The sequence below is a fragment of the Sturnus vulgaris genome, chromosome 5 (genome assembly GCF_052056855.1).
Source record: "Sturnus vulgaris isolate bStuVul1 chromosome 5, bStuVul1.hap1, whole genome shotgun sequence".
NCBI classification, from domain to species: domain Eukaryota; kingdom Metazoa; phylum Chordata; class Aves; order Passeriformes; family Sturnidae; genus Sturnus; species Sturnus vulgaris.
In genome coordinates this window covers 8,415,831-8,434,197 of record NC_142247.1, presented here as the reverse complement: position 1 = coordinate 8,434,197, position 18,367 = coordinate 8,415,831, and the positions used below count along the sequence as shown (strand labels likewise).

Below are 18,367 nucleotides of genomic sequence, written 5' to 3'. Positions count from 1 at the left end.
TGTATGTTTAAAAACCTGCTTACCAAGGGGAGCCATATATTCTGAATCCCCTCACGGTCACTTCAGAGTCTTGAAGATAGATGCAGTTTGTTAGAAGAGACTGTACATTTTCATAGCTCTCTGGCTTCAGCTTAGAAACAGAGGGGAAATAGTAAAAGTCCTGCTTGATTAAGTCAGCCATGAATTCCTGGTCAAAGGTCAATTCATGATTTCCTGCTATCACAATCTTGTATTCATAGGGCAGGCTACCTAAAACAGTGAAAAACAAACAAATTACTTGTTTTATGGAAAATTTGATAAAAGCAAACAGATACACAAAGTGTTATCGATTCCTATAATATGCTCACATATTTGAAACAATCGAGCCTACCCCTACTACATGTTATTGTAATTCCTGCTGATTTCAGGTAAATGACATTACTGTCTTTTTCATGGCACACTATGATTTAGCATGCTTAGCATTAATGTGTTGAAATTACTTTCAACTCATCAACCTTAAAAACCAGTCTGCAGACTTCTGCTCTACTATTTACTTCTAGTTAATTGCCATTTGTGCTGCAAGTATCATTTACTGTGACAGTGATGATAACTCTTTGACAGAAATTAGGGTTCAAAGAAGATCAGCCGCAATGCTTCATAAAATCATGTCAGCTCTCTTCTCCCAGAGCTGAGGTCTTTGTCAGCCTGTACTGACGAGGTCTAACACTCAGAACTTGGGTCAGCCAGAGGGGTCTTTGCCCTGACATTAATATCAAGCCTTCAAGCAAAGCATGGATTCAGTTTGGCTGTCAAAAATCCACATCCCACAGTGAAATCTCACCGTTTGCCTCTATCCCATGATTTTTTTTTCCTACTCCATTTTCTCAGTGACTCCCTTAGCTCCGTGGACTATAATTTAAAGTGACTCATGTTCAAGAATATTTTACAACCCGTATTTAGTGAAAAACCTTAGAACAACCTCCTGATGAAGGCAAGAATATATATGCCCACACACGTGGGCTCTTCCTGAGAGCAGCACTGAAACAGAAACTTTCCACCTGACTCCGCATTGGGTTATTCACTGGATTCTGCCCCTGAGTGCTGGCATCGCCTGTCTCAAACAGCTCAGCACAAACCTCCCAAGCACATCTGGGAGGAAACAAAGACAGAAACTGTGCAAAGCTGCATTCATTAGCTTTGTTTCTGCACTGTTAATTTGTATCAGGATGAAGACAGTCAGAAAAGGAGATTGGGACCGGAAAGAAACATTTTATTGAAAATTAAACCCACCTTGCATAACAGCAATTTTGTGGGGTTTTAATTTTAGAAATGCATCGTTGGTAATATAAAAATCCTTAGCAATGGCCCATGCTTAACCTGGAGGCAGGCTATTTAGAGAATGCAAAAAAACAGTTAATATGCAATGGCAAAAGTTGGCATGAGTAGGACTTCAGAATAAAATGCAACAGAGTGATTCAGAGTTACAGAAACAGCAGATAGAACAGTGCTAGCCTAAGGGAGGTGACACAGGGCTGAACTTTGCCAAATGAAGACATGGGTGATTCTGAAGCACAAGTTTCAGACACTTGTAACACCTGTATTAGGAAAGCTGATGGTACAGGTTCCAGTCTTTCCTAAGAACCAGATACATACGTGTCTTTAGAATTTTTAACAAAAATTCTTTTCGGATATTTATGATTGCATGCTAAATGTTCAAAATTCAATAATTTACCTGAAGGGCTTCTCTGTTTTGCTTCTGAAACACTTGTCATTTAGCAGACATGTATTCCACGTGTACAAGCTTTCCAGATGTGTGCACAAAAGTTAAAAATGTTATTTACATGCTGCAATATGTATGGGTATCTTCAGGCCTTAAAGGAATAAAATCCTGTATCCCACAACATTGTTACTGACACCATTTCTGTTCTGTTTGGTAAATCTTTTCCAGCTCATCTGATCCATCCATCTAGAAGCCAAGAACCTGTATGAGCTGGTTATAGTTGTTGCTTCCACTAATGTATTTATGTCATGTTGCTGTCTGTGGGTGTTACTTAGGCAAATTAGCAAATTACTCTAAATGTACAGTTACATTTATTATAGTGCCGGCCAGAGGCACTGCTGTAGTTACAGGTCTGTCAGCTTTTCAATTAACAACTGTGTTTTTGATGAGTATGCAGCTCAGTTGTTCGAGTTTTTTTTCTTTCATTCCACACTAGGCTTTGGTAAAACTATTTCCTGTTCTTTGTGTCCTTAACTATAATTTTTACCCTTTAAATCTTAATTTTTTTGACTAACAAAGTATTTTCTGCTGCTTGTTCATAGATTCAGCAATGTTTTGTTCAAACCTTGTTCCTTGGAAGACTTTAGAACGTGATTTCCTTTTTAATCCGAGTGCTCTTGAAGTACAAAGTCGGGTATAAATCTTGGAAATCTTGTTCCTGCCTAGGCCCTGCTGTTGTGAAGTTACGTGTAAGGAACAGATTCCTGCACAATTTGTAGCCCTGGGTCCCTTGGCTAGGAGCTGGACATCCCCAGGAGCACATAATCTAAGAGCTGTTGCATGGCTGTGTTCCTATGCACAACCCTAGAACAAACACTTTTCCATTTTTTATCCCAACAGCTCTTGATTGCAGATAATTCAAACATTTCCAGGTTCATCAGTTATTCCGACAGTCACACCCAGGATGGAGTAACCTCACTCAAAAAGACTGTGCAGTGAGTCTTTGTGGCCATGGCACCCTGGCTATGTTAATCACCAGTGAAACCAGCTGAACAAAGGAAGAGATCTTTCTCCTCCATGTAGCGTTGTGAGATCTCCTTTGGAGTGTGGGGTCCCATCCTGGGCTCTTCAGTGACAGCAAAACTACTGAGATGCTGGAACCTTGGTCACTGAGAATTTTAGACTGTCTGTGCTGACAGGCACTGACCCCCAGGAGAGCACTGCATTTGACCTGAGGCCGTGGAGAAGGCTTCCAAAATTGAATGCTAGAACTGGGATTATGTGTGCGTAGTTTGAATAGAAGTGTGTAATATCATATGGTGGAAATCTTAGAGATTAAGGTTTTAGAATATAGCAATAGAAATAAAGCAAGATGGAGGTTTTAAGGCAGAGGCTAGTCCTTCTTCACCTTCTTCTTCGTGGGTTTGGGTGATACTGTGTAATTGGATAAAAAAGTCCGCATTGTGGACCACGGGGGTTGGCTATTGGGTTAAAAGTAAAAACGATTTAGGTGTCATTTTTACTTGGACAGTTTACCCTTAAAAAGCCTTGTAGAGAGAGAGATAGAGCTCCATTTTTTTAGTTTGTTAGCTTTAAGTGCTGTAGAACTCATGGTTTGTGAGACTAATATAGATAAGAACTCATAAACATCTGAGTCCTAACAAGAAATACCGTCTCGCAAATTTAATCCCAACCCTGGCAAAAAGAAGATAAAATGTGACACTGAGAAACTGAGGCAAGTCCATCAGAGAGCTGCCATGGTGGTTGGGATGAGGGGAGAGACTGAGATCTGAGGCTGTTCACACCCAGAGAAGATGCAGGGCAGACCCTGCTGCTGGTCTGCAACCACCTGGGCTCAGGAAAAACACAAGAGCAAGTCCTCCTCAGAGGTGCCCAACAAGCAGCAACAGGCACAAGTGGGAACGTGCTACAGGGAAAGAATTTTACCATGAGGATGGAAAAATAGTGAAATAGGTGCCCTGAGCAGCTGGGAAATCTCCTCCCTCGAAGGCACTCAAAGTTCACTGGGCCAAGGTTCTGGTCTCTACCCACACCTGCTTTGAGGAGGAGGCTGGACTCAACGTCCTCCAGAGGTCCCCTCCATCCTCCCTGATGCTCTAGGCTCCTGACAATCCACACTGGAAAACAAACCAGAATTTTAGAGGGCCTGCAATGCTAAAACAAATACAAACCTCATTTTGTGTGGTAATTGCAATGGAACAAATATATGGCAGGCAGGCAATTTAAAAGGACTAGAGAGTATGTTCCATTAACTCTGGTGTAACTTTCTCATACTATCCATCTAGCAGATGAGTAGGACTAAATCCCCAACTGATAACCAATTAACATTTGATGCTAGCATATGGCTTTGCTGGTGGGCAGGTAGCAAACTCAGTATTAATACAGAAGCTCTGTGTATACAATGATATTAAAGAAAAATTATGGCTGTCACAGGAATTCTGCAAACATATCCAGGACAAAATTAATTCCCTAGAAAAAATTAAGGCAGGAAGCATGTAAGAAACAGATCTGCCCTTCAGGAGTGCCAAGAAACACATGCAAGAACATATGCTATGGGAGTCAAAGATGTAATTTCAAACAAAGAAAAGAAAAAAGAAGAAAAGTTATGAATTTGGGGGAAATTACATTTTTGTCTGATCTCTTCTTTTGACCAGCCAAAACAGGGCAAGTGATTTTGTCCAAAGTCCAAGGATCCTTCTGTTCTTGGCACCTGAGAAGATTCTGCTCAAATATGCCTGTAATCTGGACATAAACTGCAACTAGAATCGCTGGAAAAAATTTACCTAAATATTTTTCTGTATTAAAATACCATTTGGATGGAATGGGATATATTTGGAAATTCACACAGTCTTTCTGACATTACCAAGGGGAAAAAAATGAAGCAAAATGTTCATTTAAAATATTTGGGGGTGAATAAAAATTTCATTTCTGGGTAAACTTTCACTTTTTTTTCCCTAAAGTAAGCGTTGGGTTTTTTTCCTCTCATAATGTTTAACTTGCAAGAAACTAAAATTATTTTCCTCCATAATCAACTTCTATCCACTTCATCCTATTTGGATTTGAAATGAAATATTTACAAATAAAAATCCTGTCAGAAACACACTGGCTCAGATTCAGCCATGGGCTTCAGAGCTTTCTCTTTCAGGCCACATTCAACTTTTGCTTTCTGCCAATTTAGAACGGGGCTCCAAGCCACCATCCACCCTGTCTTAAGCCTCTGTCTTAATGTGGGATAAGAGATTTCTCCCATCCTTTTCCTTCTTCTCAGCTACATGGCTCGTTAACTTTCTTGCCTTATTTTCCCCTTTCCATTTTGTAATCTCCCCTTATATGCAGTAAAATGCTGGAGACACATTATCTTGTCCTTAATTTAGCAGTTTTAGCAAAATATATCTTTTTTCTTAGGGAAAACATTGAACTGGTAGAAATACAATGCTTTAGACTTCTGTCTTTTTGTCACTCCTTATCTTATTGAAAAACCATTTACTATATAAAGTATATAATTACTCAAAGGTAATTATGTTCCCTTGAATTTCCTGAAAGTGTCTAAGGTGAGTAATGCCCAATCTGAAGGAGAGGTTTCAAAGGAATGAGGAAACTTGGAACCCACAGCAGGTCTACACGATCCAAGGAGTCAGGCAGCAGTGGCTCTGCTCCCAGAACAACTCACCACACAAAAAAATCACCTCTGAATTTCCTCCATCAATATAATTTCTTATTATTTGAGATTATGTTACTACCAACAAGCTCAGGATATTATATTTAACTTATACATAGCCAGATTCTGTAGTATTATCATCTTACAGACTTCTTAATTTTATTTGTGGATTTTTTTGTCAGTTTAGAGCAAACCTTCCTCAGAAAGATTCTTAACCTTCATTTGTTCAGTATAAAAATATGACAGCAGTCCTGGTAATATAATATGTATAGGAATATATATATTTTTTAGCTAGGAACATCTTTGTTTATTCCTTTCATTACTGCAGATTACTAATTAAGAAAATCAACCGAACATCTAATTTTTGCATGTTTGTGCACCAATTACAAAATTATTGCGGCAATTTTTAACTTCCAAACTCCAGTAGGTTCTTTTTATGGCGAACATAATTTCTGCAAAATAACTTGAAGTTCTGGGGAACCATTACTTGAACTACAGGCTGCATAATGGAGCCTGCTGAGCAGCACTGTGTGTTTGCTATTTCTCTGCAGCCGAGCTTGTTCAAAGTGGAATTCTGTGTGCTTAGGGGTCCATCCTCTTCTATCAGCAACCCAGTAAAGCAGATCAACACTGAAAATAATGCAAGTGTAAACTCATGATGTCCATACTCCAGGCTTCCCTTGTACCAAGTGAGGCATCTTTATCAACCTTGGACCTCCTCTGAAGCTTGCAGTTGTTGTCAACTCCCAACTTTGCCGGGCTAAGTGCAAACTCATACAGGCAGATGTGTTTTGCTTCTCTCCTGGTATTTTGAACTGAGCAGAATTTTCAGTATTTGTTAAAAGAAACCACAATCATGTAAGTGCCCACTTAGTGCTTCTTCCCTCTCATTTCAACCTTTTAAAGTACAGCAGTGAGTGATACAGTGGAAAGACTGCATAACTGTCTCAGATTGCTTTTTAGCATCTTTTTGACAGTTCTGTGTTTAAACACTGGGGCTGATGTCTGGGAAATTCACATTAACATACTTTTTGTATGGTGTGTAATCTGGAATAATACTGTAAATGAACACTCCTTCCAAAGTCATCTGTAACCTTCCAGCTCCAGCCATTCTTGCATGAAAAAGCCAGTAATTATACCAAACACTAAACCAGCAAACACATAAAACACTGCTCACGTTGGTAAAACAGGATTCCTTAAAATAGACGAAGGCAAATCAAACTAAAAAAACACCTGATAATAATCCAGCTTAGGCTCTTTGATATCCTGTGCTTTATACACACCCACACATATATAATAATTGGTCAAAATTACTTCTAAAAAAAAAGTGGCTTCCTTTTAGCCCGGTTTATTTAATTACCCTGTAATTATGCAGAACCAGCCCAATTCATAACTAGGCCATTAGAGTAGCTGCAATGAGTCAAGACAAAAGGTTATGTAGATCTGTACCTTCTGTTCACTTGTGGTCTGTAAGAGATGTCTACAAAATTGCACAACTGCAATGTCTGCCTGGACTGAGCCTTCCTTTGATGGGTCCCCTTAGCTTATGGCATTTGTTGGCTTGAAAGCCATCAACTATGTAAGTCACAGTCCATTTTCAGAAGTTTTGAGGGTTGTTTTTTTTACTTCCTGGGATAGTTATAGTCTTTAATTTTCTAAGCAAATATAATTCCTACCACATCTTTTCTGCCTCCTGAAATATTCCAGTTTTGGTTACAACTTGTATCTGGAGACCACAAAAGGGAAGGAGCTGGGAAAACTGAGTTAAAAAGTAACAATTAAAAAACGTTTTACACTTCCTACATGGATCTCTGTGCACACTGATACAGATTCCTATTCAGATCTTCAGATCCCATGGAGGTGCTTTCAGCATCTCCCACTTGTCACCTTCTGGAAGGGAAGACTACAAAGAGCCGTGTGTCATGTCAGCGTACAAGGTGCACAGCACTAATAACCATGTTTAATGTTTGTGTACAGTGCTGCTCAATAGGTGTTCAAAGTGCTGTGCTGAGGATAATTAATCCTCCAACACATTCATGTGGTAGGTGGATCAAGCATCATTTTCCCAATTTCACAAGGGGGAACAATAAAGAGGCTGTCAAATCTGAAGATGACTAACTAGAATTTGGTTGCCTGTCTTCCTCAGGCTCTTTCAAATATCTCTGCCAGAGGCAATGACAGTTCACAGACTCACAACCCAGATCTTTCCTCTCTTCACTTCTGGGCCACACTGCCTTCCTAAAGCTACCCTTGTGTGCTAGTCTGGGATAAAACTGAGTATTTTTATTCACTTGCTCATTTGAAGGGTCAGGGATTTCCGTATTTATGAAGCCTCAGAATCCTGGAGTTTGGCTACTTTCCAATGCATTAGTGGAAAGAGAAAAGTTCAGTATTAGTACAAAGTGCAAGAAATCCCCAGAAGCACACTTTTGGAAGGACATGAAGGAACAATTCTTCAGCACCCATCACCTCTACAGCTTTCACCACTGGCACAGAAGGTGTAGTTGCTTTGGATCATCTTGCCAATACAGGGATGCAACTTAAATATTCCTGAGACTCACAGCAGCCAGTTTAATATTCTGAAGTTCGTAGGACATCCTAACTCCCCAGAACTGGAGAAATACCGGGAGAGTGTGCTACAGTGCACTTTTCTGTGTCTGAGCCTTGGATGTATAAATGCATCCAAGCCACCACACATTTAAGAACTACAGTAAAAACCAGCCCTTTTTTTTAGTATGCCCAGTCTTTAAAAATTGACATCTGTTCTAAATCCCTACACAGCTCAATGTTTTTCACTGCATTTCCAAAGCCATTCTTTTGTAAATAGATAATTAATGCTTAAATACTTCTTTCAAGGGGTTTCTAAATTAACATAAAAATAGTGTAATTACCAATGGTCAAAATGGCATGACTACAATATATAAATTCGAATTCTTTTTGCTGCTCTGAAGCTGAATTTTTTCATCTTCAACATGATTTTAATGTTTTAAATGTGAGTATTACTGAACTTAGAATATACCTGTTAAGAGAAGGGAAAAATATTGCCGTCATTTTGCAAAGCTAAGCAGTAAAGAAAAAGTAAAGCTAAGCCTAGTGACCACAATTTTTTCTAAAGATCTTTTATCAAGAACTTTAAAAAGTAGAGATGATATTTACTGACAAATCTCTGATTCTGTCTACAGACTCTAATACCACAGGATTAGATCAAATACAATCTAATCCTAGAAACAGGTAATTCTAGTAATAATAGTTACTACAGTTGGTAGACATCTTCACTCTAAAATATTTTTTAGTCAGAAATAAAAATCTTATCCTTTGTGCTGAATTTGCCTAGGTCAACTTCTGAAATGCGTGTCAAATAATGTAATCCTTTTTTTGTCTGTGTTTGTGTGGGTACAACATGCATGTAATAATATTTTCAGGAAAATATTCTGAAGAGCTAATTATTGTTTTCCATTACAGCTGCAAGCCACCTTCTATTTTTTTATTTCCAATTTACCTTGAACTTGAATCTCAAATAGAAAGTCTGCCTTAGAAATTGGAAAATCTCAAGCAAACCCTCTGAAACAATATATATTACAAAATGTGTTAGTTTAAGTAATCTTCCCAATCCATGCACAGAAGAGAATTCTCAGAGAAAAGATGGAAGTATGTGTTGCAGCTTATACCACAGATCAGCTACTCACTTAAATTTCCAGGAAAGTAACCCACGAGCTCAAAGTGACAGTGGGTCCTGGAGCATACACAATTTGGAAATTATATTACAGGCTTGAGCAAAGGGAATTACATGAGCAACTGAGCCAAGCAGGCAATTTCCAGTGCCAACAATATGGGAGGTAAAAAAAAGAGATGGTTTTGGAGTCAAAATTTGACGAGGGTACTAAGGTAGAGCACAGGTCTTTGTATTTGTCCTACACATTTGATTGATATGCAGGTAGGGAAGAAGGGAATAAATAATAAAATCTAAGAGAATGAAAAAGCTGCAGATTGTTTTTGTCTGTTTGAAGTGTTAGCATTAAAATATCCTGAATATGCTGGAAAGTTAGCACATGTTCAAAGTCATACCATGCATTCTTATAAATCATCAGAAAGTTTCACTGGATTCTTGGCCTTCTGTTCAGTCCTACCATAAAACGTAGCTTGTGCTGTATCTTTTCCTGATTCTCCAAAACTGAATCTTTAAATTTGGAAGTAAAATACAGTAAGAGAACAAGACAGATAAAAAAGGAAAAAGTTCAGATATGAAAACAGGAGAAGAGTCAGTTCAGAAAAAAAAGAAAAGGAGGGAGGGCAATGAGCAGGTTGGCACCATTTGTATGCTTTGTAAACTGACTACTCACCCCCTTTTCCCTTAATTTTCTAAGTTACCCTGAAAAACGTCAGCAAAATAGAAATCTCACTTGGAAAAGTGCATCATGATATTTCAAGACTGGGCAACAAGAGATGAAACAAGAGATGAAACTGAACATAAATTTATGCAGAATAATTCAAAAAAATTGGAAAAAGATGCACAAAGTAGATGCAGCAATGGGCTCTGAACTAGGTACTACCATTCAGGAAAGACTTCATGGAATTATATTAGGAAATGTTATGACAATGCCATCTCCTTGTTCTGTTCAAAACAGAATAATCCACAACACCTGAAAGGAAAAGAGAACTGGGAAATTTCATTGTGCCAGGGAATAAATCTGTGGTGCTCTCAGAACATGTGCAGTTCTGGTCTCACTCTTTTTAAAAGGATATGGAACAAAGAGGTACAAAGAGTGACACAGATGATCAAAGGCATTTAAGGACTTCTGAACAATCTTCAGCCTGAAAAATATCTTAAGGGCAGATACAGAAAGAGCCTAAAAATTCTTAAGCAGAATAAAGAGTGATAAATTTTTCATTTGCCTCTTCCAGTATTAGGAAATACCAAATGAAACTAGTAGGTGACAGGTTCAGAATAAGCACAGTTCATCTCACCATCCCTGTTATATTCTGGAACTCTGTTGCAAAACTGAGTCTGTGCTAAAACTTTGTACAGACCCAAAAGGTAATTTAAAAACTCAGAGAAGAAAAATCTATATATTCAATTAAAAGTAATGCTGCACTGGCTACCAGAGAAGGCTATGCAAATCAGCACATCCAGTGATCACCAACATTTTATCTCTTCAACAGAGTTAGACACCAATCCAGCCCTAGTGAAACCTCAACTCTCTCCCTGAGACAGGCCTTCGAGAAAAAGACACATGACAGAAAACAATTAATCACCAGAAAGAATAAACTGAAATGAAGTAGAGGGCTTTAAGGGTCAGAAATATAAAACCTGATGACTAAAGGGCAGCCAAAAGAGAGCACCTGGGCTACCAGCCCCAGCCAGGGACAACAGTGGGATCGTGAGCGACGTTATCCGAGCTGGTAGCGGCTTTCCTGGGAACCCACGGGCAGTCAGAAAAAGAGAACAGATTTTAGGGGATGACTCATCCAGCCAATGTGCCTCTATTAGCACAACACTTGAGCATGTGCTTGATAGAACCATAAGGCCCATGGAAGTTAATGATGGTAATGTAAAATAAATTTTCCATCACACAGGCACAGGAGTTTTATGTAAAGCGCAAAGATAAAATCTGAACTTGCTGAAGGGCAAGTTCATCTGGAAAGATGAAACAGAGAGAGACCAGAGTGGCACAGACCCAAGAGGGTATGGCAGAACTGAAAACTAAAAGGTGGGAATCAATGCTGAGCATAAAGACATGGAGCAGAAGCAGGAGGAGGATTTGTATCTCATGCTTGAGGGTAAGCTGAGATCAAGGGAAGGTGTACCAAACCCAGTGTTTATTGCAGGGCATAAACAAAGTCATAATCTAACAACAGCAGGAGACATGGATTAGACAAAGAACAAAACAAGTGGGAAAGCAAGCCCTGTGCATGAAGGAATAAACAGAGAAATCTGGCAGCAGTAAGGAGGAATGTCAGTGGAGGAAAAGTCGGTGCCAGAGTCTGTCAGTTACTTTCTCAAGAAACCAGTAAAATATTAGGAAAGACGGAGAAAGTTGGGTTGGCTATGGAATTGCAAATTATGGAAGGTACTAGAAGCAGCTATCTAGAAAAATCAAAACTGTTGGAAACTAATGCCTTCACAAAATAATGGGCTACCAGAAAAACCTTCTGAAATTCCTCCTCAATGGTTTTAACTATTCTTTTAACTGTTCTGCCATTTACTGCAGATTTTGTGAACACTCAATATATTCAAGAGTTGATAAACTGCTCGTTTAAAACAATCAAACAAAAACTTTATTAAAAATTTAAGTTAAATCTTTATTTCATATTGCCAAGAAACTAAACAAAAACCTTTTAAATTGCTAACTTCCTGTATCTCAAAGATGCTTTTGCAAAAATATAACTCGAAGATCACCTTTTCCCAAGCGCACGCTACCATGAAATTGGAAGCATGCCTGAAAAGTCAGAAAATTAAGCCTTTTTTTTTTTGGAATAAAAATGATGAAGAGAACATCACAAGAATGCCTTGGGAAATCTCCCTACCATTCTGGGAGGATTTCAGCTTACAGACATCTTCAGAACACTGTACAGCTGTGACCAGCAGGGAGGCAGATGGAGAACTGGAGACAAAAACTGTGCAGCAAGCAATGTGCACAGCCCCATCCTTGCTCAACAGCAATATCCCAAAGCATTTCTCTTCCCACACCATCAGATAAATAAAATCAGGATTATTTAGAAGGGGTAACCATATGGTTTGAATAATTTGTAAATGCTATTTTCAGCGCATTACTATAATACATGGTAGAGACCTACAAAATAGGGTCAAAACTTGCTGTTTTATAACCAACCTGTTCCATTTGGGTGCAGAGACAGAGTTGATGGCTCTATATCAATTATTCCACATGCTGTTCCTACCTTCAGAGTTACAGAATGAAACAATTGCTCCATGTGGGGCATATTACTGGGTTCCTGAGCTCAAATAAATATTTATCAGCCTTGCTGATAATTATTTGCTAGTAAATATTTGTTTAAATTGTGAAGTCCTGACTTTGCTTTTTAAATTCCATTTCAGCCTACATGCATCTGTCTGCTTTGTGCCTTCCTAGTGCAGAATGCTGCAATATGTAGAAAAAAAAAAAAGACAGGAAAAATGCAAAAATATCAACCACAAGAAAGAAAATCAACACAAAAACTTGAAATCCATTACCCTTGAATCGTGTTCTTTCTCTCTCCAACTCCTTCATTCCCTCTCACCTTTTTTTTATTAATGACATCTTAGAATCCAGAAGCCACTTTTATTCTAAATTAAGGTATCTGCAATGCTGCAGGAACAGCACTGATGAAGGTTTTTGTCTGGATACAGTGCATGCTTTCCAATTTTCACTGTCTTTTTTTTTTTCTAGCATATACAAGACATTGCAGAAGCACATGTAAATCATCACTCTCTTGCCCAGTGGAACAGAATTTCAGTTAGCAATGCCAAAAGTTGCCTACAGAAGGCATCTACATCTGGTCTGCTACATCCAAGGCAGCAACCACAGGCACACACGGTTTGCTTTGTTCAGAATTCATCTCTGTGGCGCAGCTGAGCCTCAGATATAAAAAAAAAAACAAACCTATGAGCCCTCTGGGGTTAAACTGAAAAATGTTTTCAGTCACAACAACTTTTTGGGGGAGGCAGCAAAGCTGTAACAATGTAGGGAAGAAGTTTTATGTAAATCATTAAAGGCCTCCTGACTTCAATTGTTGCTAACACCAAGAAGTTGCTTAATGTACACTCAAGAGTGTGAAGGCAGAACAGATGAATAGTCTCACAAATCCTATTTGCTCAGTTGGAAAAATGCAAAAATATTTGTCGAAACTAAGGAAAAAAAATCTGATTCCTGCTCCCTGCCATTCAAATTTGAAAGTCAAATTAATATTCATGATTTCTGAGTGCATGATGGTTTTTAACTGGGAGGCAGAAGGGGCACGTACAATCAGTAAACAAATTTACTGTCGAATCCACACAGAATTCAATACCTACCTAGCCACTCGTTGAATTTTTTTACTTCACTAGGAAGTCCCAGCTCAGTAAAATCACCAGCATGTATTAACACATCTCCATATGGCATTTGGATGGGATCAGTTCTTGAGTGAGTATCAGAAATGCAGACAAATCGTGTATATCCTGGAGGCTTCGGAGCGTCGTGGGGCACCGGATCGACCCTGTAGGAAATGCATCATAACAAGGTTATAAAGTATTTACGTACTTCTTAGCGTCTGCTTTGCAATTCTAATGCCACTTTTTACCTTTACAAAAGATTGCACAGACTTCTAAATCTGCCTGATGGAAGGATTTATTAAAACAAACCTAACACTAATGGGAGGTGTAAAAATTCTTGATGTTCACATCACAACATTTTCAGTATTAGTTGGGTAGATAGATTAATTTAAAGAGATTAAGGAAAAGAGATTGGACTATGGCGTAACTCGACACAAATACTTACAAATAAATCAAAGGCATTGCCAGTTTCAAAGGAAATGTACTATCCCATTTCATTGTTTAAATATGATTACACTGTACACAGGGAAAAGATTTATTTCAGATACCTAAATACTTTTTTTTTCTAATTATAACTCCTTTTCTGCAAGTTACTCAATTCCAGCAAATTCAATTAACACATTTTGGAGATATGTTTCAGTGTGTTAATGCAAAGCAACATAAAAACTCTCCTAACAGCTGTAAATGTTCGCTATAGCCTGGCTATTGTCAGGACAAAGTGACGACTTTCTGGGCTTAATTACACTAAATGAAATCAGATGCTGTGAGGGGTGAGGCTGCATTGTTCAGAACCCAATCTCTACATTCAAAACTGAAGAAATGAAAAGATCTAACCCAGTTTGATGAGACTCATAATTTACTAGAGGAAATCAGAGAACACCTCTCTGCAATAGAAGGAATACTTGTTTTCAAATCAATCTTTTTAACCTCAATTCATATATTGTTCGAATACATAGAAGCAAATCTATCTATAGTCAGCTATACTGTATCTGCTACTCCAGTTAGGGAATTCTGGTGGAAAAAAATCAAAAAGCAAAAGATGCAAGAGTTATATTAATGTCACTAGAAACCAGAGAGATACACAAAATTGTTGTGAAGTATTTTACTTTTACAACATTTCTTTTTAAAAGAACAAATAAAACTAGTTTTGTTCACTGTTGCAGTATATAGTACATATTTCTATCCCTTGCTGGTTGTGCTTCAATTCAGGAGCTTACTTTTACATAAATAAACTCAGAGAAAAAAAATATAGAGATCTTTGATTTTAATAATACTACTTGTGTTTAATAGGTAAATTTTCAAAAAGCATTTTATTGCTTAAAAGGTGTAAGATAATAAGCTTTAATCACTCAACCTTTTCTCTGTGTCAAAAAATTCTATGAAATTTATAGGCAGATAAACTGAGGTGGTTTTGACAACTTCACAGGATTAGTGAGAGGGTGAGGAACAAATCTAAAACACTGAAATCTTGTTAAATACAGAAAAAGGTCTTAGCATTTTCTACACTGTAACTACAAAACCAGAGTGTGAAACAATTATTTTGTACCCATCTTTCTCACATAAGAAGAAGAAATATTGGGGTTTTTAAAGCAAAACTGGAGGAGCAGTCTTTTAGTACAAACATCTAAGGGTTGTCTTTCTGAAGTTCAGGTTTTGAGCAGAAAGTAGCTAAATATGAGCTGAGGAGTAAATCCAGCTGTGACCAAATCCTACCTGATGAACTACATGCCAGGGACATATGTAAGCAAGGATGTAGTGGGAACTCCAAAATTTGGGTGGCAAAGAGTGCAGTGCTTGGGCTCTGAGCAGCTGGAAATGCCTCGTGTAGGGCACATGGGGAAGGGCAGATGCAGGAAAAGAGCTGAGATGTTAAAAATGCCTCTGCTTTGGAGGAGGACAGAGCTGCCCAGGGCAAGCTCCAGGGGAGGCATCAAGGATGCAAAGGAATGTGGGTGGGGAATGGTGGGATTTGCCCTCAGGTGGGAACTGTGTGAAGGATGATGCAAAAAATGAACAGGGGTGGTTGGGTAAAAGTGATGAGAGACTGATCTTGGCTATCATTGTAGCTGCTCAAGCTAAAAGGATTAAACATCACTCCAGTAAACTGAATTATTGCTCTCCCTGCCCAACACTTCCCAAAGTGAGTTACAGATGGCATTGCTGAGCCAGCTTTAAATCATGGATACTGCCTTGGCAAACGTAAGGATTTGGACTGGTCTAAAACACCACGTTTTTGACTTTTCATGGTAGGGTAGCCTCTAAAGCAGGTAGTGCTTCTCCTTCAGAATTTTTTTGAAGCTCAGGACAGCAGTGAGCTGGGTGTTAGGGAGCAGTGTACATCTCACATAGGAAGCTGTGTGGAAAAAGCAGCAGACTTACCATAGCAACCCCATGCAGCACATAATGCACATGCTTTGGATGGGGATGGGGAAGGTGTGGACAGCATTTTCCTGGTTGCTGAGGTATGTGTAACTTTTAAATCCTCTGCAATACGCCAGAGAATTTTCATGGGAAAAGGGCATCAATACCAAAAAACGAAACAAACCAAAACAAAAAAACCAAACAAAAAAACCCCCAACAAATAAATGAGATGCAGATTTCTCATGTTGAAGTGATATGCACGCACTGAGACCATATATAGGTAAAAACATATGTCAAGTTTCGCAAACACATCGAAGTTGTATTACTGGAAATAATTTCTGAAGGCTCAATCCCCATATTCTTGTGTAACGCATTCCCACAGCAGCTGTCACACCAACACCCAATGCACAGCTTGCAGCATGAGCTGAGGAATACAGATCTGCTGATTTTTTTTTTTTTTGTGAAAATGCTTTTGTTTTTCTTTATAACAGTAGAAAAACTTGCTGAGAAACAACATCTCAGAGCAAAAACACTTCTAGAAGTTAGTTTATACACTAGATTTCTGTTCTTCAGGAAGGAGTGAGACAGGCACTTTCCAGAAATGACTGATGGACTTGAAAACATTGGCAGAATTTTCCACCCTTCTTGTCAGAGGCAACCCAGTCAATGCCAGACTACGACAGGTCTAGAAAGGGCTGTCAGCATGTTCTGAGAGCTAAAATGTTAAATAAGAAGCCCAAACCTGCACAGAAGACCAAGGAAGAGCTGCAAGACTGAGTCCAGAAGAAAAGGATGACACAACCCTTCTCCCCCACCCCGTGGTTAAAGTAGTTTACTGTGAGTTCAGATGTTAACAGGTCTGTGTGAAATGTTTATGATTGCCTGCAACATTACTAATGGAGATATTTTGAACCATGCACAAAGCCTTCACCTCCCTGAAGTTAAGGACAAAACTCGCATGCACAGAAGCAGGGCTAAGATTTCACCCACAACAATAATGTGAATAAAAGGTGCTTTTGTCACCCTTTTTATGTCTACTTTTCCCTTCTTTGTTACTATTCTATTCACTGGTAGGAAGAAAAAGCAATCCTGCTGGTATTCAGAAACATTATTTACTATTTCTGTACAAAGAGAAAGCGTAGGTCAGATTGTGGTACATGTTTCAATTGATTTGGTCTGTTTTTCTATTTGCACAAGCTTCTTCAATAGTATTAATCATTCATGAGAGATTGCTAAACTCTTCTGAGGAACTATTTTCTAAGGATAGCTTATTTTCAACTCCTTGCTTGGGTGCTGGGTTTCTATCATATAGTTGACTGCCTAAGCCGCCAGTACCATGATTTCTTACTGCTTAGAAGTTTAAACAGCATATCGTTGAGAACCAAGTGAATACTAATAAATAACTTATTTTCAGCCCAGTGAAAAACATTCAGCTTTTAAGACCAGGAAACAAATTCCTGAGTGCCCAGAAGCTGTCTGAATATTCACAAAGAATAGCTAAGCCTCAACAAATCAGGCAACCTGCATTTGGCATTTTCATTTGTAAAAGTATTTCTGAACCCACATTTGTTTGTTTGTACTTTTTCTACCATTTGCCAGCTCTATAAACAAAAGATGTTTCCCAGTGCGAACACTCAATTCATTTTACTGTTTGCATTTCAGTAGGATCTAAAAAACCCCAACACAGACTATAATATACTGCCCCCAAAAACCGAGTGTTTGCTCACCATCTTGATATACATGTTAGTCATCAGGTTTTTTTTTAATATAATCTAATTTATGCCTAAGAAGCATCCACTAAATAGGCACACAAAATTCAACCAGTCACAAGTGCTGAGTTTTTTAACTGCAGAAATCATGACTTACGTTTTTAAGATATCAAATCATATTTAACACCAAAAATGTAAACTAGGTGACTATTTGTTCAGTCTTCCTAAAGGAAAAGGGTTCCCTTTAAAAAATTAAAACCAGCCATCTGATCTAAAGATAAGGCTGCTTCTCTCTTTAATAAACACAATAAAATGGTGCAGACATTTTTATTCCCTATAAAAATATTTTACAGTAGAATTTTATACTTAATTTATTTGTAATAGCTTTACTATTTTGTTCTTCCTTCTGGCTTTAAACTTTATGGCAGGTTTCGTTTTGTAATTATAATTCTCCACTTTACGTTACAAGTAAATCATCTAGAGCAGTTAATTTTACTGATGTTGTCATTATATAAGAAGTCAGAAACAAACACATTATTTTAATTACTCTTTAAGCACTTGGCATTTTCGGAAAGTAAGTTGTCGGATGGGTGCTCACAGTATTTTATGTATTGATATGATTTTTCCCTTGTATGCAGCTGTAATATAACCAACCAAACAGAAATGTGTGCTGTACAGATCCAGGCTTGGTATTTCCAGCAGCCATGTACATCAATATGCAAGTGCACAAAGCAAACAAACATTATTAAGATTGCAGAAAGTATCATCTTTGTAGCATCTTGTGTTTTATTGCCACTGCTTGTTCTTTATTTCTCTTTTTAATACCTAAGTACTATGTATTACACTTACACCAGTGAGGAAATCTTTCTCCCATCTTTTAACAAAGTACTTTT

At 38.2% G+C, this 18,367-nt stretch overlaps 1 protein-coding gene across 2 annotated transcripts in view; it reads right to left on the bottom strand.

Moving 5' to 3' along the window:
- Window positions 1-18,367, bottom strand: part of MPPED1 (metallophosphoesterase domain containing 1) — a 58,971-nt gene that overhangs the window by 31,489 nt on the left and 9,115 nt on the right. For both annotated transcript variants that reach the window (XM_014881059.2, XM_088164797.1), the window contains 2 exons: window positions 13,387-13,568; window positions 24-249 (listed from right to left, as the gene is read on the bottom strand). In XM_014881059.2, coding sequence (XP_014736545.1) covers window positions 24-249; window positions 13,387-13,568 — 408 coding nt within the window. The remainder of the gene's footprint in view (window positions 1-23; window positions 250-13,386; window positions 13,569-18,367) is intronic.